Source organism: Vespula vulgaris, chromosome 11, assembly GCF_905475345.1.
Source record: "Vespula vulgaris chromosome 11, iyVesVulg1.1, whole genome shotgun sequence".
Classification (NCBI taxonomy): domain Eukaryota; kingdom Metazoa; phylum Arthropoda; class Insecta; order Hymenoptera; family Vespidae; genus Vespula; species Vespula vulgaris.
Genome location: NC_066596.1, coordinates 1,083,486 through 1,107,847, shown reverse-complemented (window position 1 = coordinate 1,107,847; position 24,362 = coordinate 1,083,486). Strand labels below are relative to the sequence as shown.

Here is a 24,362-nt window from a genome sequence, read left to right as displayed (position 1 = left end):
ATATCTCCTTCTCTTTCTTTCTTCTCTATCTATATCTCTATCTCTATCTCTATCTCAATCTCTCTATTCTTGTCCATCTATAGCTAGCTTCGTCTAACGTGGCTCGTTCCACAGACGACTCGTTGCTATATACTTCTGAGAGAGACAGAGAAAGAGAGATAAAAAGATAGAGAGAGAAAAACAGATAGAGTAGAGGGAGAGAGAGAGAGAAGTAGACAGAGAAGAGCAACCAATCGCACGGACCAGGATTAGGGAATAGAATAGTCATTATTGGTGTATATATCCAGGCACTCGGTCGCTCCATCTCACTTCGACCGTCCTGGCCGCACGCACGCTCCCCCTACTGCCCCCGCCCCCGACGCGCCCTCCCTTTAACTTTCTCTATCTCTATCTTTCTCTCTCTCTCTCTCTCTCTTTTTCTCTCACTCTCTCTCTCTCTCACTCTCACACTCTCACACTCTCTCTCTCTCTCTCTTTCATTCTCGCACGTTCTACTCTCCTCCGTCGGTTGCGTTTCGGCTGGTGCGAAACGTCGTGGTGGCCGGTCAGAGTAAAGGCAAGCGTGTGTGCTGTGAGTTGTCGATCGAAAACACCTAACTTTGTCCCTTTCCGTTCAGCTATCGACAGCACGAACACCAAGAAGGGAACAAGACGATATGCTACGTGCACTGATTTAACTCAAAGCCCCTTCGTCATCTGATTCCTCTCTGGACGATACACTCTCTTCTAAGTCTTTCTTTAGTGGATTAGCAACGAGAAGTAGAAGAAAAGAAGGAAGAGGAAGAAGAATAAAAGGATTTTTGACGTTTCATCGGTTTCGCAACTGCCGATTACGGCGAACCACTCTGGGTGAGTAGAGACAGATATCTATTTATTTATTTTCTTTCTCTCTCTCTCTCTCTCTCTCTCTCTCTCTCTTTCTCGATCTACGAAAGATTAAATGGAAGTTATCAGGTTGATGACACCATGGAGGTGATTGAACTATGTTTATAAAAAATATGAAACATCTTTTTTTTTTCTTTTTTTTTTGGGAGAGGGTGGTGGAAGGACGAGTTTTTTATTATTTTTTCTCGACGATAACGAATCGTGATGATTGTTAATAGATAGATTATCGTTCAATCGTGATACAGTGAAAACGTTAAATAGAAGTGAACGTGTGTTTGTGTGTGTGTGTGTGTGTGTGTGTGTGAGAGAGAGAGAGAGGAATTTTCTCTTCGTGCGGTTTATCGATCGAACGCGTTTCGTAACGTCGACCCTGGCTTCCGTGCACCGACACTTGTGAGAAAGAATTTAACCGTGACAACGGTTATCTATGTGCTACTAATATCTTCTTAGAAAGGAAACTGTTCGTTATCCTTTCGACCTCGACAAATGACAATGTCACAGTGAATAAACCAACCGAGTTTCTCGATCGGTTTTTTGTTCCTTTTTTTTTCTGTAAATTATTATCTCGTTTACCTAGATTCCATTTAAACGTTGCCGATCTCAAGTTTTGTGGATCTACATTTAAAAAAGTGTTCACCACGTGTATGTGTAGTTTAAAGTAATAATGTTGATAATGATACTGCATTAGCGCGAAATTGTTTCATATTACGTTTCTAATCGGTTACGATAAGTCGAAATTTTCAACATTTTAAAGTTCGTTTTCTGTCTTTCGGGCGTTTATCCAAACCGAAGTTAAACTGATACCAAGGTGCGATTATATCGTTAAGATTATGTTATCGGTTAATGGGCTTTAAACTGTTCTCTAATTTTAACTTTGAAACATTCTTACGATATGATAATTACATGCATATGCCGATTCGTAAAAGTGATAAAGACAATTATTAGCGAGATATTAGAATGAAACATTTTTTAATTTATATTCTCTCCCTCCCCCCCTCTCTCTCTCTCTCTCCTATCATTTTCTATTATTCATTTTATTTTTTTTCGTTTCATTCTACGATAATAAACGATGATCATGTTTGTGAAATTTTCCTTCTTCACGATTACATTTCGTAATGTAAACGGGAAAAAGAAAATGTGGAAGTAAATAGAAAGAAAGAAAGAAAGAAAGAAAGAAAGAAAGAAAGAAAGAAAGAGAGAAAGAGAGAGAGGGAGGTGATGGTGAAAGAAGAGGGAGAGATCCAGCCATCCGAACCAATTGAAATCGGGTACTGCGGCGAACGAATACCCACATCGAAAACTCCGACGTTTAATCGGCGAGCCGTAAAGCTTTCATCCAACTGAAACGGAGAATATATATATATATATATATACACACATACACATTCTATATATATATATATAAATTCACACACAATTCCTGGGCACGATCGGTAGAAAATTTTGCGATAGAAAAATAGAACAAACGATGCGAATTCGAAGAAAAAATAATCAACAAGTAAAGAGGAAAGTTTCATATCAGTTAACCGTATATAGTCGTTGATGTTAGGTATATAATGTTAACAGGAAATGAAACGACATCGATCGGCATGGATTTTATTTGACGGATAATATTTGATCGACGATATCCTTATTGCTCTGTCAATTTCGTTTTAACAAGGTCCTATGGACTCGACGAAAGCTACGAGAAACGTTCGTAGCATAGGAAGCAACCGCCAACGTGCCGAGATAGTAGTTGGCCAGCAGCAGGATTTCCACGGAAATAATCTGCTTACGGTAATCTTCTTGGCTCGACTCTCCCTCCAGGTTTAGGTCCGCCTTCCACGAGGAGGACCTTCTCGTTCGTCTATACGCGGTGGAATGTCCTCTCCGAGAGAGACGAGCAGAGAGAGAGAGAGACGTTTCGGATCCTAGTAGTCCGTGCTGGGATTTCGTATCCGACGTCAGAGATTCGCTTCGAAACGTTTAGGTAGAACGATATATTGTATCTAACGGGCGCGAGAATGATAGTGTCTTTCGCAAATTATTGCTTTCGTTCAGGATCTCGACTCAAGGACAAAGAAGATCCTCGAGAGTGCTCAGAGAGGACTAATGTGTATAAAACTTAAAGAAAATCGACACGAGGAAGAATATTTATCGTTTTCTTGAAGAAGAGGACATGTTCTTCTCGAGTTGGTTTAGACGTAACAGATTTAAAAAGAGAGGAAGAAGAAAACGATGGATGAGAAAGGAATGAAAATTCTCAAGACAAGACATCGCGCTTGATGTGATTGGATAACAAGGAAGGATGAAGATATTCGATCATTTCTTTTCGAGAAGAATACGTTTTAGGTATGGTATGATAACAAATTAGAGAAGATTTTGAACAATCCAGAAAAAAAGAAAGATTCTGAAAGTACGATCTAATTATCATCGGAGACATATCGAACAAGATTCTGATTATACGATATAGCAAATTAAAAAAAAAAAAAAAAAAACAAGAAAAAAAAGGACTAAAAAATAAACGATGAATTAACAAATATCGAGAGACTGTCGTTCTGAGTATGATAAAAGAAAATATGTAAGAATAGGTATTAATAAATCAATGAAAGAAATCATGTTCATATTCAGAGAAGATTAATTGTGACGAGAGATATTAAATGATAGATAATACGAAGAATTCATGTTCGTGGAATATAGAGAAACATAGTTCGATCACATCGGAATCGAACGGCCATCGGAAGCCGAACGTCGAAGAAGAAAAGAGTATTTCCAAGGCTTCCAACGGCGAGTGTTGGACTTCGTGCTGGATCGACCAAGGACGAAGATTAAGCGTTACTCGATAGCCCGATTTTTACGGATTTCCAAGTTAATCGATCTTTCAAATTTCGAGAGAAAGTTTGATAACGATTTTGCGAAACAAATCTATATATAAATCGTTGTAATATTCTTGACTATCCCACGTATACGTACAGGTATCTTTAACTTCAAAATCATACTTGACAATCATACTTCAACAACAACAACAACAACAATAATAATAATGATGATAATAATAATGAGATGAGTATCCTTTAAGGATCAAGGATGAAAGTATCCGGAAGTGGCTGGTCTTTTCGAGGGGTTGTATTTCGTCGGTTTCGTATCTTTCGAGAGATCGTGATGGATCTTAAAGGGCGAGTGAGTGGAACGGATCGACGTGACCACCAAAGTAGCTTCCTTCAAAGTTGATCTCTTAGTGATGGTTGTGATAATCGGTGATGGTGCGTTCGAGTTAAGAAGAGGGAAGATATATCTAAGTATTTCGTTTTATTCAACAAATTAGTTTTAAAGGTGTAACGTCGAGCGTCGGGGCGTGCGAGAAATGAAAGGAAGGAAGAAAGTAAATGACGAAAATAAAAGCGAGGAAGGAAAATGGCGAAAATGATGGAAAGGGGAGGATTGGAACGAAGGCCCATCTCTTTCGAGATGAAAAAAGAAAGAAAAAAAAAAGAGAAAAAAAGAGAGAGAGAGAGAGAGAGAGAGAGAGAGAGAGAGAGAGAAAGAAAAAGGGACGCTATTGGAATTTTTTCTTCGTAGTGGAATAAAAACTAACTAGCGAAGGAGAATAAAGTATATATATATATATGTATGTATACATATATATACCTATATATATATATATATAAGGTGTACCTCACAGAATTTCCACGGGAATTAAGTTTTACGCTCAATGAACGCGCAACAACGAAGCGTCCCCGGGGCTAAATTGCATTGAATGCGACTCTTCGAGGAATCGTTTGCTACCCGTACACGACTTGGTACGCATGGCTACCATCCCTTAAGCAGGTATTCTTCGCGCGCACTGCCGCGAGTATAGTACGCTCGCGCGCTAACAGGCACATCCCTTGTACGAGTTTCGTTTTGTCGAAAAGAAAATGAAGGAGGACTGTGAAAGAAAAAGAAAAGGAAAAAAGAGAGAAAGGAAGAAATAGATACCTATACGAAATGTGTATATATATATATTTTTTTTTACGGTTCGTAGATTTGCGAAAAAGTATAAAGTTAGAAAGAGAAAGTTAGATAGGAGATAAAATGTTTCTTCGTTGGATTTTTTAAACGTTTGTTTGTAAATATGTTGGAATAATTTGAAAGCAAAAGAGGTGAATATATGATAAAGAAAGAGAGATAGAAAAAGAAATATAGAGATAGTTATGATCGATTGAAATGTTTTTAGATGTTTACTGAAGATAAGAATGGAGATATATTTAAGATAAATTAGAATAATACGAAGCGTTTGTGAAGAGAAGGATAGATTGATAAATAGGTGTTACTTATTTATAGGTTTATTATATTATTATATAATAATAATATATATATATATATACGTATATATACCGTGGGCAAATTAAAAAGATGTAAGAAAAGACAGATAGATGGATATACAACAAATGAAGACATACTTCAGAAAACTTAAAAAAAAAAGAAAGAAAACTGAAATAATAAAGAGAAAGATAGATAGATAGATATATAAATATATACTCATACTTCATTTAATCGTTTCGAATGTATAGTGATTTTATGAGAAAAAGGATAGAGATATGCTAGGCAAAGTCATAAAAGAATGAAGAAATAAAGAAATAAATCTGTACACGAATATATCTATCTACTCGAACATATTGAGCTAATCAAAGAAGATAAGAATACAAAAAAAAAAAAAGAAAAAGAAAAGGAACGATTTAATCGAAAGAATTTCAGCGATTTTAACAAGACATTAAAGTTTTTTATTAATGGCGATAAGAAATTGAATTTAATGGTGGCAAGAAATTAAATTTCTTTCTAAAATTCACTACGTATTGTGATATATTGATAGGTACATATACATACATACATATATATATATATATATTTAAAGATAGAGAGAGAGAGAGAGAGAGAGAAGAGACTTTGTTAATCCAGGCATCACGACTCGTAAACTTTCAGCCTCGATATCGGGCAGACTCAAATCGTTATCGCTTTGATGCGCCTCCTAAGTATCTCGCGAACCTCTTGCCCTCGGTATTAAGCAAATTGGATCTTTGTTATAACCCGCGATATTAATCTACCAACTTTTTTTTCTCTCTGTATCTCTCTTTCTTTCCCTGATATAATCCGATAAGAGGATTATATCGTACGCATTAGATATGCAATTGCATCGTGACTCGAAGATGGCAAAACGAGTTTCTTTTGTTTGATCGAAATTTTCTCGTGAAAAATGAAAAAAAGAGGAAGAAGAAGAAGAAGAAGAAAAAGAAAGAAAAAAAGAAAGAAAGATAGATAGATAGAAGAGGAAGAAGAAATAGTTGGAATATATATATATATATAAATATATATGATTCTTTTAAAGGGAACATATTTAAAAAAATTATGTTACAATCGTTCGTCTAAAATAGACGAAAGAAGAAAATCAATCGAAAATGAAATTTCTTTCAATCGATAATAGATATTTCGATATATATATGTATATATATATATATATTTCTATCGTTCATCATCGACGATTCATCGGCGTGTAAACGAATTTCATTCGTCCGCGATTTAATAATGCTTCGTTCGTTTGACGAGTACCAACTTATGCCTTTTCTTGTTGGTGGATACTCGTAAAGCTACTCTATTCTAGCTAGATCGTTTTATGTATTCGTAGATAGATATACGTGTATATATGTACGTTGTATATCTATCTACATGGAAGAGAACGTGGACAAGAAATGGTAGACGGGGCCAGTGGCTCTCGAAACATTGCAGACGACGAAAACGAACCATCGAGGTCTATGCGAACGTCCATTGTGCCGTAGACGAACACGAGAGAGAGACCACTCGAGGAACAATGCGCTTGTGTGCAAACACTTCTCGAAACAATGCCAACCAGAACTTAACTTCCTACGATAGCTACGACTAACTTCGCTTTTCCTCTCTTGTACTTCAATATATACTATATATGTGTAGCGTAGTACACCTATAGTACAATATATACTATATATAATTATACACAGTTATGTATGAGTATATAACAGATACATAAATGTTTAAGTAGAAAATTTATCCTTACCAAGCATCGTCAATGTCTTAACGTTAAAGAAAAAAAAATCATCAAACTTTGAAAAATAAAAGATACATCATCATCGATATAAAAATATAACTAAATGAAATAAATTTTGTTAACTGATAAATTCATCGGAGATATCTTTTATAGACTGATCAAAGAAAAACAAATATAATTTCAGTCAATAGAATCAAAGAATTCGTTTGTATTTATATCATATATGATTCGAATGAAGAGTGAAAAGGATCGTAGTTTCATTTATCTCTTTACTTCTTCCTTCCTCTTTCTTTTTTACTTATCTCGTGGGACATGTAATAACTGGGATTTAACAGTCATTAGGGACAACGGGCTGGTATATGTCCGTTGTCGATTGGTAACGCAAAGTGTTTGCAATAGGACAGGACTCTTCAAGGACAAAATGAGGGTGAGGTTTGCAACGAGCACTAGATGGTTTCGTTGAGTGGAGGGAGAGTGAATGTTGAAGGTGCTCGAGGGCGGAAAAAGTTCTTTCTCTTTCTCTTTACCCCTTGGACCCCTCGAATAGTAGTAGACTATCTCGAGCACACTCGTAGTCCAATCGAGTGGTGACTTGGGCATTTTCTCCACACTTGTCGGTTCTGTAACAAGTGCATTGTTCTGCGTGCTGAAGTGCACAGAGATAAAAAGAGAGAAAGACAGAGAATGTGGTTGGCTGTGAAACCACCCCTTTTACTACTCCTCCTCTTCCTCCTCCTGCTTTTCTTCTTCCTCCTCCTTCTCCTCCTCCTCCTCCTCCTCCTCCTCCTCCTCCTCCTCCTCCTCCTCCTCCTCTTCCTCCTCTTTCTCCTCACCCCTTCGATTTTTTTCATTACATCGCGTGCTCGCGACAGAATTCTAACGAGAGTGCTGCTAGGACTCCTATCTATCTCTAAGGCTTCCCTATTCTCTTTCGTTGCTTCGTGGAAATTTACGTCGGTACGATCTAGTTATATTTGATCTCTTTTTCTATTCTTTCCTTTAAATATACGCGTATATCTCATTACAAAACTTTCTTTTTTCGTTTTTATGAGTGGAACAGAATTGAAGATAGAATCTACTCTTCGAACGAATGATAATAACGTGTTTCGATGATCGAGAACAGAGTTTTTATTTTTTTATTTATTTATTTTTCTTTTTTTTACGAAATTGGATGTTAGAAGGGAAAAATCGAATAGAACGAGTTTATTTATTTTTCACGTTGATCGGATAATCATCGAAAAATATTTAATTATTCTCAAAGGTTCATTTTATCGTTCGAAAAAAACCGATCGATTCGTTTTTTCTTTCTTTTACATTTAACCACTATCTGAAAAATTCTGATAAACGAATTCAAGCATTGTTCATTGTTCGTCAAATAAATCGATTCGTTAACAATTTCAACGATAAAAATTAAACAAGACTTCGAATCTTTTCGAAACGAACGATTTCGATCGTCCTTCGTCAAATCATTCATTTTTATCCAAAACCGTATTACGTTATTACCCGCTGATATTTCGAGATTAATACCTTTCCAACGATCATGATTAAAATATCTAGATAAAAACTATACATTACATTTTATCGACGATTAATCCCGTCGTACAATTGCCCACGAATCAGAACATTCATCTGCTAAGTAAGAAAGTGATCGAGTAAAACGAAAACGTGTTTACGAATTTGTAAAAAAAAAAAAAAAACAAAAAAAAAGAAAAAATCCTTGATTAGAAATAGAAATATAAAGAGGGAAAGAAGAGAGAATGGGGTGAGGGTGTGGGTGGAAATGGGGGTGGGAGATAGGGATAGTGGTCCAATCGTTCGCGCAGCGGGATAAAACAGTATGAAAAGTGGAGTGGCACTCGTGAGGCGGCGCAACCGTTTCATCCGTATTTGTGCAAAGGGAGAGAAGGCTCGAACGAGTTCTGGGTGATCGCTTTGAAGAGACCCTTTTCGCGGTAGAAGCCCAGAACTCCTTTTCATTCGAATGTAACTTCAATATAACCGGTGCTCACTGTTACCGGCGAACAATACTTTATTAAAAAACGAGCCTCTAAGATTTCGTTGCTTTGGAGAAAAAGGAAAAAAAAAGAAGAAGAAGAAGAAGAAGAGGAGGAATGAAAAAGAGAATGTCACCAAGGCAATTACTATTCCATGGACGGACGTCATACGATTGTTTCTCGCAGACGTGGCAGACGTTAATTATCATGCGATTAGAGTCTCTTAATCCGAAACATGTGCGTGGCATAGGGAGACACGATATCTTTCTCGCAAATGCGTCGAAGGTGTTTCAAGAAGGGAAGTATAACATTTTTTTTCTTACATGGTAAAGACTAAAGTAACAGAGAGAGAAAGAGAGAGAGAGAGAGAGAGAAAAGGATGATGGGTCCGATAGACGTCCTTCTCGAGCGTATGTAATCGGAGAGGATAAAACGAGCGGCTTAAGAAACGCTGGTCGTGCTCTTGAGGCTGCTAGCATTCTCATTTTTCGGCGTTTTCGCGTCACGGGAATTAGGTTGCAACGAACGAGAGAGAGAAAGAGAGAAATAAACAGATAGATAGGTAGATAGATAGATAATACACAGAGAGAGAGAGAGAGAGAGAGAGAGAGAAAAGGAGATTCTTGTCCTTATGGGTCGGCTTAAAATTCTAGTTTTTCTTTCTCTTCTTTTTTGTACCGACTGACACTTTGGAATTTGAATTTTCAGGAAGACCGAGAGAAGAAGAAGAGGAGGAGGAGAGGGGGAGTCGTGCTGGGGGCCGAGGGGTGGTAATGTGGTCGAACAGCCTCGGCGGGACTTCCGGTTGTAGTGGAGGCGCCGGTAGCGCCGATCTCGGAGGCCTTGCTGCCTCCACCACCTCAGCTTCCGAACTATTTGGCCCTAGTGCGTTTGGTACTTCCGCGGCTGGGCCCTACGGTGCCCTTAAGACCAACCCTTACGTTAGTGCTTTAGGTATGCCACCGATCGAGGCCCTTCATTCAACTATCGGCTATCCGGCTTGTACACCCGCCGGTGAGTCATACTACTGTGAGTGCCCACAATATTCTTTGTTAATTAATTCATAAATTATTTTTCCATTTTTCTTGTTTCTTTAATATCATAAGATTATCCTTTTGATATTTCTATCTACGATATATATTAGATATATTATTTTTAAATCAAAGTGATCCGAGTTTCTAACAGAACAAATTCGTCCATTAGATTGGCCAATTGACCATGAAACTTTCAATATTTTTGATACTTAATTAATTGATCATTAATAGTAATTCGTCGGGTTGATCGATAAATAATGTTGATATTTACAGCGAAATTTATCGAATATAGTTTGATTCGTTTAGATGTGAAGTATTAAATATTCTTATCTTACTTATTGGTCAATCTAATATATTTCGAATGTAATGTTCATTTAATTCAATCGATTGAATTACTTTTATTGGTAAAAATGTAATCAAATTTCCAAACAAATTTCTCTTGAGATCAGGTCACTTTTATTTATCGATTATTCGTCGTAAACGTTAAGATTTCTTTCGTTGTGAAATCATCACAGGAATGATTGATATATTCATTGTAATTTTTTTTAATGATTCGACAACTATCATCGTCTAACGATTCAACAACTTCGAAAGGATGATATATAAAGTGATAGAAAAATTAATTGTCGGATCGAGTTTACTTCCTTACGTTCGCATATACACGATTCGTGTTTCATAGTTCAGAAAGTTTTCCCAGTGACGTAATGAATCTTCTGTCGAAGGTAATCCCAGAAAACAACGGAGGGAGCGAACGACCTTCACGAGAGCACAGCTCGATATCCTCGAAGGGCTCTTCTCAAAGACAAAGTATCCCGATATTTTTATGCGTGAAGAAGTTGCAATGAAGATCAACTTGCCGGAATCTCGAGTTCAAGTAAGTAAATTAGAAATCGATAATGATTTACATCTACTTAATCCAAGAATATAATCATTAATATAACAATATCTAATTAAATAAATAAATGACATTGGATATTCGAAATGGAATTCAATCGAGAAACATGATAGAAAAGTTGGATCTGTTAAAAATATCAAAAATAATAATTCAATATTAAACATTTAATAATTTACCCTAAACATAATCCAAGTATATCGAATGAATATCTAACAAGCTATATCTAACAAATAACTATAATAAATAACATTCAATCTTCCAAAAAATCGAATAACATGATATGTATATATAACATAAAAAATGATCTAACTCTAAATATCTAATTTAAACATAATTAACGATCTAACAAAATATAAAACTGAACACTTGTTATATGCTCGAAATAATTCAAATTGGAATCAAAATGGAATCCTGATAGAAAATTTAAGCCTTATTAGATCACAGAAAAATTCAATCATAAAAATCTGATCTAGATTAAGATAGATAGATAGATAGAGAGAGAGAGAGAGAGAGAGAGAGAGAGAGAGAGAGAGAAAAAGAGTGAGAGGTGAGTGAGTTGTCTCTTGTTTCTCTTCAAGGGGTCAGAGGACCCACGCACGATGAGCTGCGCCGGCACGCGGACACCATAGACGCGCGGCCATCGATTTATCTTACCCGGCGCGACCTAACTCGCTCGTTCGCTTTAACCGAATTAGTCGTTTACCCTACAAGTACATCGACCCGTACCTATGCTTGTCCTACGAAAAGACACCCAACCCTTTCCCTTCCGGCATAGCACGTAATTCAATCTCGAAAAATTCCACTACAGTCATCGTAGAAAGTAAGTAAGCAAGTACTTACTTATCTACTTTTTTTCGATCTTATTGAAAAGAAAAAAATAAATAAATATATAACAAATACGAAAATAATATTATATATATATATATGATATTTCAGAAAATTATCATCATTATCAGTTATTGAAATAGAAAATAAATGGCATGATCGATCAATTATGTAAATATACCTGTACGACTTGATCGCCATATTGGATTGACTTTTTTTATATCTTTACTGGATTGACTTTTATATACGATTAATCGTTAAGATGTTTCCTGATTAGACGATCAAAATGAGACAGATTTCAAGAAATTGAGTTCATGGATTATTCTATATAAAAAAAGAAAATGAAAATGGCCGTAATTATAATATATACTTATAATTATTCTTTCGTTGATTACATATCAGTATCTGACGATATTGGCTTCGCTCATCGCCATTTTGAATTTATTTTCTTAAAATGGTTGGCTCTGATTACTTATTAAGTGAACGAAACGAATCGAAACGAAACGAGAATAAGTTATTATCAAATTCATCTGATTTACTGTAGAATGATTAAAAAAAAAAAAAGAAAAAAATCAAATAGGAAGTAATATTATATATTTCACAAAATCGTTTTTTTTTTGTTATAATCAATTTTTGAAATAGAAAATGAACGTCATAATCAATCAATTATGTAAATATCTGCATGGTTTGATCGCTATATTGGATTGACTCTTTTTAGATAAATGATTAATCGTTAAGATATTTTCTGATAAGCCGACAAACTAAGACACATTTCAAAAAATGATTCTTGTCGTTACGCGAGTCTCCTGACTTATTTTACATAAAAAAAATAAAAATGTATACCCATAACAATTCTTTCGTCGATTACATACAAATATCTGACGATATCGGCTTCGCTGATCGCCATTTTTAATCTATTTTCTTAAAACAATTAGTTCTAATTATCGATTAATCGAACGAAACGAATCGAAAGGAAACGAAAAAGAATTATCATTAATTTCGTCTGATTTATTGTAGAATAATAAAAAAAAAAAAAAAAAGAAAAATGGACGACTTAATAAGATATATAATAACAAAAAAAGAAAAGAAAATAAAACAATCTGAAAAAAGATTGATCCTATCAATCGTTATTAACATTATTAAACATATCGTTATGTTACATTAACTTTCTTAAATCGATTATTACGAATTACCGATTAATTCTCGAATTAAGAATCACGTGAAGAACTTTACACGAAATTCTTTTGGTTTAGAATTTACAAAATTCTTAGAATGATACACTAAAAGAAGAAAAAAAAGGAGAAAAAAAAGAAAAGAAAAAAGAGAAGAGAAGAGAGACAGAAAAAGAAAATGTACGTTCTAGAATTTCTTTTGATGTAATCGTTTTTCGTTTCGAACGACTTCGTGACGTTTATCATTGGACGTTTCGTTTCGGTCGTAGGACAGGAACGTGTCGACGCATATTACACCCTCATATTCCCCGGGGCGAGAAAGGACACGCGTAGCATCCGCAATTGCGGGACGGAAAGCGCACCTGGCTTACTATCCTCGTGCAAATGAAATGAATGCCACGAACGCGTAGCATAGTCTTGCGCACGTTCGTCGACGCCTGCGAAAGCGATCGACGTTTCTTTGAGCCTTGCCCGACGAATAAACGTCGGGCACATTCATGTCATCCCTTATTCCAATACGCTTCTTCCTTCATTTTCATAACAATTCTACATTTGACTTCTTTCTCTTTTGACGCCGATCGATTTTTCATTTCTTTTTTCTTTCTTTTTTTCTCGAACGAATCCCTCAAACAGGTTACATTTCGTTACATTTCTTCGATTTTTGATTAGGCTCGATATGATTACCATACGCCATGTTGGATTTTAAAGAGTCAATTATATTAAGGATTATTATATTGGATAAAGAACAAATGATCGAAATTAATTAGCCGTACTTCGAATTCGAATGTCCGTCTTAACGTATTGTAGGATATAAACTTGTTATTAATTATTATCGATGAATGAGATATAGATATAGACATATTTTATATTATATAGATTTGATTGAATTAAAGATTATTGTAGGTAAAAAAGGATATGTCCCGGATAATAGTCATATTAATTCCAATTTTTTGTCGCTTTCTATTTCGAACAGAGTTATTCATTATTATCGATTATCAATTATTTTCAATGATAACATTCGCCATATTGCATTTAGAAATTCACCGTATTATTAGCTTGGAAAAACAAAGAAAAAAAAAAAAAGAGAAAAATATTAAAAATAATAACTGCATCAAGATGTCGTTTTAATCCCAGAAATAAAAAATCCCCTATCAACTAACTTCGATAAATAACATTCACCTGTAGCTAATTAACCAATTTAAATAATTAAATTTGTAATCAAAGTCAAGACCATCTGAACAAATATAATACGATTTAAGTTACACATTAATATGTAAGTTACACATACATATTTTTACACATTAATTATACATCAGAGACCCTTGAAATTCGAATCAAAGATTATACGTTTTACCGTACAGTGGCACGAATCGTTACGGTGTCGCGTCTAACGACTTGAGAACGTGTCGAAGAAAATGCAAAAAGTATATTCGTGAAGTATATTAATGCAAAATGAAATTAGAAAATTCGGTATAAAATAGGTTACTAGACGATAAATCGAACGAACAAGAAATATGCTTGAAGAATGCTAGTAGCTTCTGTCCGTTCCCCAGAAAATCCGTAGAAACCCAAGCTCGACTCTCAGCCTCTAACATTGATCGCGTAGGGCTTCTCTCTCTCTCTCTCTCTCTCTCTCTCTCTCTCTCTCTCTCTATCTATCTCTGTCTCTCCACGTTTCTTCTCGACCTCACTACTCACTCACTCGCTCACTCACTCATTCTCTCTCTCTCTCTCTCTCTCTCTCTCTCTTTTACTGCCACTTCTATCTATTTTTCATAATTTTCATTCGACCTATACTTATTAGAAAACTAAAAACACGCTTACATATGCTTAACAGATATATCATTTATTCTGATTATATTCCATAGACATATCGATCGTAATCAAAAGATAAGATTCCCATGAAAAGGAGATACACCGCCATCTTCCGGTAAGCCAAAGACGTTTCCGGCACTTTTGCACGTGCGCGTCGTTCTGGGATCGATTTCGTTTCGACCTTACGAACGAATCTGAACTCGTCGTATCCTCTTCTCGAGGAAAAAAATGGCGTTTTGTAAAGAGAGAAGGGAGAAACAGTTTATGTGTGAGAGAGAAAGAGAGAGATCATTCTGATAAAATTTCTACGAGATTTTAGTTAACTGATCAAGCAATGATTAACTTATTCGATCAAAAGCGTTGACCACGAACTGAAGAGAAGTGATACATAGCTCCTAGAAAATCGGCTTATTCTATTCCGAAACGTTTACTAACTCGTGATAACTATACATACATATATATATATATATATATATATATATATATATATATATATATATATCTATAATTCCACTATAATACTATTGCATTAACGATAGATCTCTATAGAGATTGTATACATTTCACGATAGCCTTCTCCTTCTACATACAATTGATTTCATTGATAACCAATAGCTTCTAATCCAATGTCGTTTGTAATAATTAGCCATTAGATTACCTATCATCAGATCAGATCAGATCAGATCAGATCAGATCAGATCATATGAGATTAGATTTAACGAACGATTCAGTAGCTAACATTTACAAATTTGTTGTTTTTCTTTTCCATTCTTTTTTTCTTTCTCGAAAGGATAAAAGAAAGAAAGAAAAAAAAAGTGTATCTTTATAAACAAGTAATCGTTCCTGTCTAATATATTTCATTCTCTAATGACTATTTCGCAAATGACAGGTGTGGTTTAAAAATCGACGTGCCAAATGTCGACAACAACAGAAACAACAGGAACAACAACAAGATAAGGCACCAAGGTCGAAGAAACCCTCTGGAAATCCTACGAGCAATCCACCTCCAGGGAAGAGTCCCTCTATTGCTACCACACCCACGCCAGCTGCGGCTGTACCAGCTACGACTCCTCTGTAAGTACTATGTACTACCTACATTTATCGATTTACGAAAGGATAACGTTCACTCCTTAACGATATTTTTAATTCTATTCTTATTATCAAGTCTGATAATAATCATTAATCGTAATTTCATCATACGGATTTTTACCACCGATTTAATAAAAATTATTCGAATTATTCGATATTACATATCGAACTATATCGCGAACAAAACGATCAGTCGATTTCAAAATGGTCACTATTTTGTTTCCATTTTTTTGTTTATTTCTTTTTCTTTTTTTTATATAGAAGTGGTGGTACAGGAGGATCAGCGGCCAGTTCGCCGGCCCTTTTGAGGGACTCACCTCAATATAAACCAGCTGGACCTACCACTAGTTTGCTTTTGGCGAACACGACACCTCCGAGCGTAAGTTGTATTCATTTATCTTTTTCTTTCTCTCTCTCTCTCTCTCTCTCTCTCTCTCTTTCTTTTTAAATCTAACGTTAAATGTTTCAATGAAAATATATTCGATTTCGAAAGATAAATGATTGGTGACTTCAAATGTATTCGTTTGAAGAAAAAAAATAAATAAATTAATTAAAAAAATAAAAGAAGAGAAAGAAAGAAAAGGAAAATCGCGTTAATATCCATCGAAAAAATTGTTGATGATCCGTGACAATGTTAAATCAATGATTTCTTTATACTTTACAGTTGAGTGGTACGGTTTACAGTAGTGGAGGAAGTAGCAGCAGTATTTGGAGTCCTGCTGTTACGGAAAATGGTGGATTTGCGGGAGACCACCAAAGGTTAGCGTGGACAACGACAGCGTCCCAACAACAATGCTACCAAAATTATTCTTCCTATTACACCAATATGGAATATTTATCTCCTGCATCACATCAGTTGAACGTTGTGGTGAGTTAATCTCGTAGATGGAAATGAAATCGTTTAGAATTTATAGATTAAGTTTAAATCGAATATTGAATTTTTTCTATACACGTATAAATTTTCCTTTGTAATTTTCTTCTTCCTTCTTTTTATTTATTTTTCTTTTCTTTTCTTTTCTTTTTTTATGAAAATTAGGACGGTGGCGCAAGTGGATTGGACAATTCGTGGAGCAAAACAAGAGATGAAAGCGCTTCATGGTTTTACAACAGTGCCGGCTGGGGTGACCGAAAGTGAACACAACGGGCTGTTAATAGAGAAATAAAAATAAAGCAAAACCAAAAAAAAAAAAAAAAGAAAAGAAAAAATGTGAGAAAGAAAAAAATAAAAAAGCTGTAAGAGAAAAGAAAATAAGAAAAAAAAAAGAAAAGAAGGAAAGAAAGAAAATAAAAGGAAACACGACATAACGAAACGAAACGAAATGAAATGAAACAAGATGGAACAAGATGAAACAATATAAAAGAAAATAGCGTCCCTCGAGAATATCAACGGCTGGGTACATATCATCGACAATAGTAAAACATCTTACTTTTTCGGAATTATCTATCTGTGCGAAAACAATGACGATGGTCAACGTGCAAAAAAAAAATAATCAAAACATTAAACGAAGAATATAAGAAAAAAATAAAAAAATATAAAAGAGAGATAAAAACAAAAAAATATTTTTCTGGACGATCAAAACGACGTCGTCGATTGGTACGCGTTTATGACAATTTTATCGGAGACATATCGATCGATACGCGAACCTCGCTAGATAATATTAACATTATCGTTATCATTATAATCATCATTATCATTATTGCAATTATTATTACAATTATTATTCTCTTATTATTATTATCATCATTAACATTATTATTATTGTCATTATTATTATCGATTATTATATTGTTAATGATTATGCTGCTAATTTCGGCGAGAATCGAATTTATTCATTTCAAATACGTCCTGTGTACGTACATTTAGGTTAATACTGATTAGGCTTACAAATGCGGATACACAAAAAGAAAGAGAGAGATAGAGAGACAATGTTTACGTACATGTATGTGTATATATATATATATTTATACATTTATATATATATATAAAGATATATATATATATATCTGTATATATATATATATATACTGGGTGATCCATTAAAGTAATGCAATTTAAATATTTCGTCGAATTGCGATGAAACAAGAGATATTTTTCACATAAATTTAAAGATATCAAAGGATCTATTTATTCTAAGATCTATTTGTTTTCTCCAGTTTCAAGATTATCGATGTGTCTTCTCTTACGTTCTCAGTTGGACTATAAAAACTTTAATTTTCCAAAGATCAAGGTCACTTCAAAATCATGTTATTACACACGTTTGAATGTATTTCTTGATCAGCTGTAATATATAGTAAAAGATGTACGTAGTTGTATTTGAAAGGACAACAAAGAGATCGAAGAAATCTTGAAAGTTCCGAAGAAAGGAATAGAAAAAGAAAAAGAAATGATATTAACGAGAAAATATATTCACAACGTATGTTGCTTCTTTGATATCGTTTACATTATGTAAAAACTATTCTTTTTTTTTTTTGTTTTTTTTTTTTGTTTTTTTTTTTTTTGTTAATCATTACAGTTCGAAGAAGATATTTTTCACAGTTCGAAAGGAGATCGGAGTCTTATTTAAATGGATCACCCTGTAGACTTACGTACGTACGTACGTACGTGTATTCGCATCGAAAGGAAATATCATTGTTAATTGACCTTCAAAATCGATTCTCAAAGTGCTGCTAGTCATTGCGAGCGTGTTAACGTTTAATTTGAAACGATAGTGCGATTAAGGTTAGATTAGTATCATTATCGTTTGATTAAAAACGAGAGTATGCGTACCTCTCTTTTCTTCTTTCGTTGTTTGTTTTTAATTCGAGCACGTGACCAAAAGAACAGCATATGAAAGAAATCTTGTTCGCCAGTTGATTTTTTTTCTTCCTTTACTTCCGTAACTCCTTATCAAAAATCCTTATCTACGTTATTATATATATATATATATATATATATATATATATATATATACGTAAATACCTGAAATATATTAAAAAGAAAAGAAATCAAATGAAGTGAAAATAAAGTAAAGTAAAGTAAAGTAAAATAAAATAAAATAAAATAGAGTAAAGGGAAGGAAAAAGAAAAGAAAATAATAATAATAATAATAATAATAATAATAATAATAATAATAATAATAATAATAATAAAGTGAAATGAAAGAAAGTTTGAGGAATTTGTTTAAACGTACCTTAATAGAAATTTGAGGTTACTTACTGGACGAAAAATCGACAACGCTATCGACTCGAAGAAAGACACGTTTTAACACAATGTACATAATATTATATAAATAGTATGTTCGATGATACTCAGAAGGGATTAATTAATTATTTAATAATTAGTACCAGTTGAAAAAAAGTGTTCGAAGAAAGAGAAAGAGAAAGGCCTTTCGCGTTTTCGCGGATATTCTCAATAATACGTGTGCGTGCGACGAGCGTGTATGTATGAATGTAAGTAAGCAAGTAAGTCGATATGTATGAATGTGACCGAGAGTATGCGTACTTACGTATTTAAACGAATTTTCTCGAAGGGACGACACACGGTTTCAAATTAACGTTTGAACGGATGTATCGTTGAGCGCCATCTGAACTGTATATATGAAATTATATATAAGGATATACATCGAATATCTATGTACATATGTAATATTTCACAGGTTGAACAATCTGTATTGATTATCTTAAAAGTGACAAGGAAGAAAGAGAGAGAAAGAGAGAGAAAGAGAGAGAGAGTAAAACTGAGAGTAAGAATGAGAGTGAGAGTGAGAGTAAGAATGAGAGCGAAAGAGAGAGAAAGAATGTATGTATGTATATGTGGATGTGAGAGAGAGAGAGAGAGAGAGAGAGAGAGAATTATAATAATGGTTTATCGTACCTCTCAAAACGAGTCTGAAGTTTCGTCGTTAAAAAGCATAAAAATGATAAATACTGCTTCATCTTCATCTTCTTCTTCTTCTTCTTCTTCATCTTCTTCTTCTTCTTCTTCTTCTACTTCTTCTTCTTCCTATTCTTTATCGATGTTAAGAGTTTTCAGATATGTACGTTACACTGCGTAATTAATCGGTGAGGATCAAGATTCGACGAACGAATCGAGGAGAATGTGTTTATTATTTTCGACAATCACTACCATCGTAATAGTATTGTAAGCGTTCGATATAAACTATACGTTCAATTTTTTCTTTGGTGTTTACATACTTACTTTCATTCGTAATATTAACGTTAAATCAAAATGTCGTTTTTTTTTCTTTTTTTTTTTTCTTTTTTTCAGATCCAACGTTCGTCTACTGTAAAGATCCTCTCGTACGTTACGTACGATCGTTCATTTTCTCTACCGTACTATTTTGAGATTAATTCTGTTTCACGTCGGTAAGTTTATCGGTCGATAAGTTTACCGATCGATATACAATTCTTTTTTTTTTTTTTTTTTTTTTTTTTTTTAATAAAGAAGAATCAAGTTAGAAGGCACGTACGATAAACCTTGATGATTTTCACGACGTGCGAATCAGTTTTAATGTAAACTAGCAAAAAATTGAGGATTAATATGTAAAGTATAAAAAAAAGCTATGTACATATATATATATATATATATATATATATATATATATATATATATATATACATACGTATTTACGTATGTATATATATTTATTATATATATATATATACAGTTACTGTAGGATTGTAAGTACATATGTGACTGTTTAGACCGTTGTTACATGAAATATTATACGTACTGATACGAATAAGGAAGGAACAACGATGAACATGTCTTAAACTGTATGAAAATAATATATCGAATTTGAATTGTAAATCTTCTTGACTTTCTCTCTCGTACAATGTTTATCTTCGTTGTTTCATTTGGAGTTTCAATCAAAACAATTCGATTGTATTCCATTTACAACCGATACTATTTATAAGCATTGTATTCGTATAAACCAAGAGAACAAACGTTAATATTTTCGTTCCAATGACATTGCTAAGTAGATACAACAGGAATCTCTCTTGTTCACATTTTATAACGTCTTACCATCGAAGAGTAATAGTATATATACGAAACGTTACCGACGATATCCCGATTATTTCGTTATTGTTAGAAATTTATAGCGGTTACAAAGATGTAAGAAAGAAAACAAGAAAAAAAGAACGAAAGAAAAGAATAGAAACGATAAGAAAAATATCGTGGAAAATAATTTCCTTTATTATCGGCACACACAAGTCAAATTTATCGATCGAACCGAAAACGTAAGATCGTCTCTTCTTTATCGACGATGAAAAGATTAAACGAAGCAACAAGAAAGAGAAAGAGGAACAAATACAAACGAAGAGAACACAGACAGAGACAGAGAGACGGAGAGAGACAAAGAGAGAAAGAGAGAAAGAAAGAGAGAGAGAGAGAGAGGGAGAGAGAAAGAAAGAGAGAGTAAAGATTGCGTCAGCGCGAAGCGACGCCAAGCGGCAGTCGGGAGAGTTTCGAGCGCATAAAGAAGAGAGAGAGAGAGAATGCAGCAGCAGTATCACATACGACAGTGGTGGGGGAAGGTACATCGAGGGTCGCGTATCGCGAGGGGTCGCGTCAAGTTGGCGTGGGTCACCGGCCGCAGTACCGCGCGTCGCTTCGTCTCGTTCGATTCGTTTCCCTTTCGTTCTAGTCGTCTCGTTCTCGCTTTGTGTCCTCTTCTCTCGTTTTACTTCAAAGAGAGGTTAGCAGTGACACAGTGCAAGGTAGAGGTTTCGCGACGGAGAACACTTATCGTTTAAGAGAGAAAAAATGACGGTTACTTGAGGCGTCGCGAAGAATTCCAAAAAAAAAAAAAAAGAAAATAATAAGAAAAGAAAAACAAGAGAGAGAAAAAAGAAACACACAACAAGTAAAACGAAGTATCGTGAAGAATTAGAGAGGTTTGGATATCGTTGTCCTTCCTCTCTTTTTCTCTTTCTCTCTCTCTCTCTCTCTCTCTCTCTCTTTCTTTCTTTCTTTCTTTCTCTCTCGTTGAGAAGGAATAGTGGTGGTGGTGGTGGTGGCAGCAGCGAGTCTCGAGGGAAGTACGAAAAGGATGCGGTGCATCGAGTCGTTGGCGTTCCTCGTCCTATGCCTGCTGCGTGAGTACCACATATACATATATATATATATACACAACTTACATATATATATATATATATATATATATATATATATATGCTTGCATACATAGAGATACGTAACGTACTAACGTACAACATTACGACTACGATTCTTTTTCTCTCCCCCGAGTGAGCGACGCGAGCTCTCTTACTCTCACTCTCTCTCTCTCTTTCTCTCTCTCTCTCTCTCTCTCTCTGTCTCTCTCCTTCATTCTGCAGTGCAGTGGACGAACGAGGGGATGAATCACGGGGCTCGAGCGAGGAAAAAAATGATCGTTCCGAACGATACTCCTTTTTTGCATAGAGATATTGTACTATAGTTTATTCTCTCTCTCTCTCTCTCTCTTTCTTTCTAACGAAATGAAGGCCTTAAATCATCCAATATCTCTCTCTCTCTCTCTCTCTTTCTCTCTCTTTTATCGACTTTCCTATAACCTCACTATCGAGCCAACCTTTTTTCTTCCTCTCATAAATTCCTCAGTCCTCTCTCCTCCCTTCCTCATTCTCTCTCTCTCTCTCTCTCTTTTTTTTGTTTCTTTCTCTTTCTCTCTTTTACGAAGCAACGAAGCGAAGGAAGCTCGTTCTTTGACCATATTAACGCGAGAAAGCTCTTTTTTTCGTCTTCTTCTTCTTCTTCTTCTTCGTCCTTCTCTTCTTCTACTACTTCTTTCTCCTCTCTGTCTCTTTTTTTTCTCTTCTTTTTCTCTTCACTCGAAGACTCGTTCCCTTTGCTCGTGGTTTTCTTCGCCGGCATCGAGATAATTACGGTTAATTGAAGGCAACCCTGATCGTGAGCGGTCTCTGAAATAATGACGACTTCGAACCGGCTCTTTCTCTCTCTCTCTCTCTCTCTCTCTCTCTCTCTGTCTGTCAGTCTATCTGTCTGTCTCTCTTTCTCTCTCTCTTTCTATCTATCTATCTCATTCTCGTTCGTTCAGCCCTTTCGAGACGACCCGAAACGCCGAAATATTTCGGAACCTCCGAACACGTCGGCCCGGCTGCGTAATTGCTTCGAGAACTCACGCACGTCCGCCATCTTTATATATTTCTTTTTCTATTTTTTGTTTCTTTTTATATATATGTATATATACGTACGTTTATATATGTATATATAAAACTATGTACGTATGTATATATAAAAAGTATTTATATACGTACGTACGTACGCATGTATGTATGTATGTATGTATGTATGTAATTTGAAAAGAATTTTTGTTTATTTATATCTGGTAATAAACTGATATTTTTATTTCATTTTAATAACATTTTAACTTTGAACTATCGAATATTTTGCTCTCGTAAATAATTTTACGATCGTTTATATTATATCTGTACGAAGATGCTATCTTTTTCTTTTTGGTTTCTTTCATCTTTTTTTTCTGTGTTCTTCCTCTTCCTCTTCTTCTTCTTTTTCTTCTTCTTTTTCTTTCACATCTTTGGTGGTATTCAATGATAAGAATCTTTGAGAGAGTTCAATGTCTTTCTTGAAAATCGATCGGGAAAGGGCTTTTTAAGGAAAGCTTGGAACAAGATGGAAGCTCCCTCTCGAGACACTATTACTAAGTGCCCTATAAATAACGACCAGGACTCGCGCCTTTTATTTTGTACTACATATAAAAGGTAGACATATTGAAATTTTCGAAATCGTTGAAGTATTTCGAAATATATTTATGATAAATAAAATTGTTTAATTATTTCTTTCTCATAACATAAGCGAACGTATAATATGCGTGTAGGTATATTTACAATGTTAATATTATTCGATAATTTATGTTTCTAATTATTTATATATATATATATATATATATATATATATATATGTATGTATATAATTTGAAATGTTTAAATTGCATATAGTATGTATGAATTTTATTATTAATATGCATGTATTAATAATTTTGTTTTTCATACGATAATACGTAAATCTTTCTGAAGAATACGTGAAAAAAATGAATATATTTACTGTATCTATAGAAAAGAACAAGATTGGTTATGGATCTAAAAAAAAATATATATATATATAAATCAGCAAAAATAATACAACAAATCGTATGAAAAGTCACGTTAAAATCTCATCTTTACGTGCTTGCATTTTTTATTTCATAAAAATTTTATAAGAACGTATATACGCATATGTACATACATAAAAATGCATTATGAAAGACAAATTATCATATCTGAAAAGAGGAATAACATATCTTTCATTCATAAACAGGAAAATAAACAAAATAATATGATTTACACGTAATAAGATTTTTCGTACATTCGCGTAAGAGCAATTTTAATCAAAGAACAAAAAAAAAATAAAAATAAATAAATAAATAAATCGTGTAAAAAGATAATACAAACGTTTTTTCTAATCCGTATTAAGACAAAATCATGTAAAGTTGTCTAAAAATAAAATTGGATGTATAAAATAGGTAATGCGTACTGTACACACATACACATACACATGTATATATATACACACACACATCACATATATAAAATTTGTATAATGTCATCTAAAAATATTGT

The 24,362-nt window shown here is 34.2% G+C and overlaps 2 protein-coding genes and 1 long non-coding RNA gene across 5 annotated transcripts in view; 2 read left to right on the top strand and 1 right to left on the bottom strand.

Annotated features, from left to right (window-relative positions):
- LOC127067635 (uncharacterized) overlaps window positions 1–20,272 on the bottom strand; it is a 39,859-nt gene extending 19,587 nt beyond the window's left edge. Inside the window, exons 1-3 of one of the 2 annotated variants that reach the window (XR_007782692.1) lie at window positions 19,600–20,272; window positions 18,917–19,314; window positions 18,514–18,629 (exon numbers count right to left, since the gene is read on the bottom strand). This is a non-coding gene — a long non-coding RNA (uncharacterized LOC127067635). Of the gene's footprint in view, window positions 1–18,513; window positions 18,630–18,916; window positions 19,393–19,599 lie in introns of those variants that run through there. The other variant, XR_007782691.1, reaches the window with a different exon arrangement.
- LOC127067633 (homeobox protein OTX2-B-like) lies at window positions 443–17,023 on the top strand. Of its 2 annotated transcripts, none has more exons than XM_051002816.1 (7): window positions 443–849; window positions 9,625–9,930; window positions 10,673–10,824; window positions 15,547–15,731; window positions 16,008–16,125; window positions 16,411–16,614; window positions 16,783–17,023. In XM_051002816.1, exons 2-7 carry the CDS (start codon window positions 9,690–9,692, stop codon window positions 16,879–16,881), a joined length of 999 nt encoding a protein of 332 aa, XP_050858773.1. In that variant the 5' UTR covers window positions 443–849; window positions 9,625–9,689; the 3' UTR covers window positions 16,882–17,023. The 2 variants fall into 2 exon arrangements, with proteins under 2 accessions (XP_050858773.1, XP_050858772.1); XM_051002815.1 differs by having other exon boundaries at window positions 463–849; window positions 9,625–9,945.
- An 888-nt stretch (window positions 20,273–21,160) lies between the features above and the next one.
- Window positions 21,161–24,362, top strand: part of LOC127067629 (tyrosine-protein kinase-like otk) — a 72,503-nt gene continuing 69,301 nt past the window's right edge. The window contains exon 1 of the mRNA XM_051002807.1: window positions 21,161–21,824. Coding sequence (XP_050858764.1) covers window positions 21,779–21,824 — 46 coding nt within the window. The 5' untranslated portion in view covers window positions 21,161–21,778. The remainder of the gene's footprint in view (window positions 21,825–24,362) is intronic.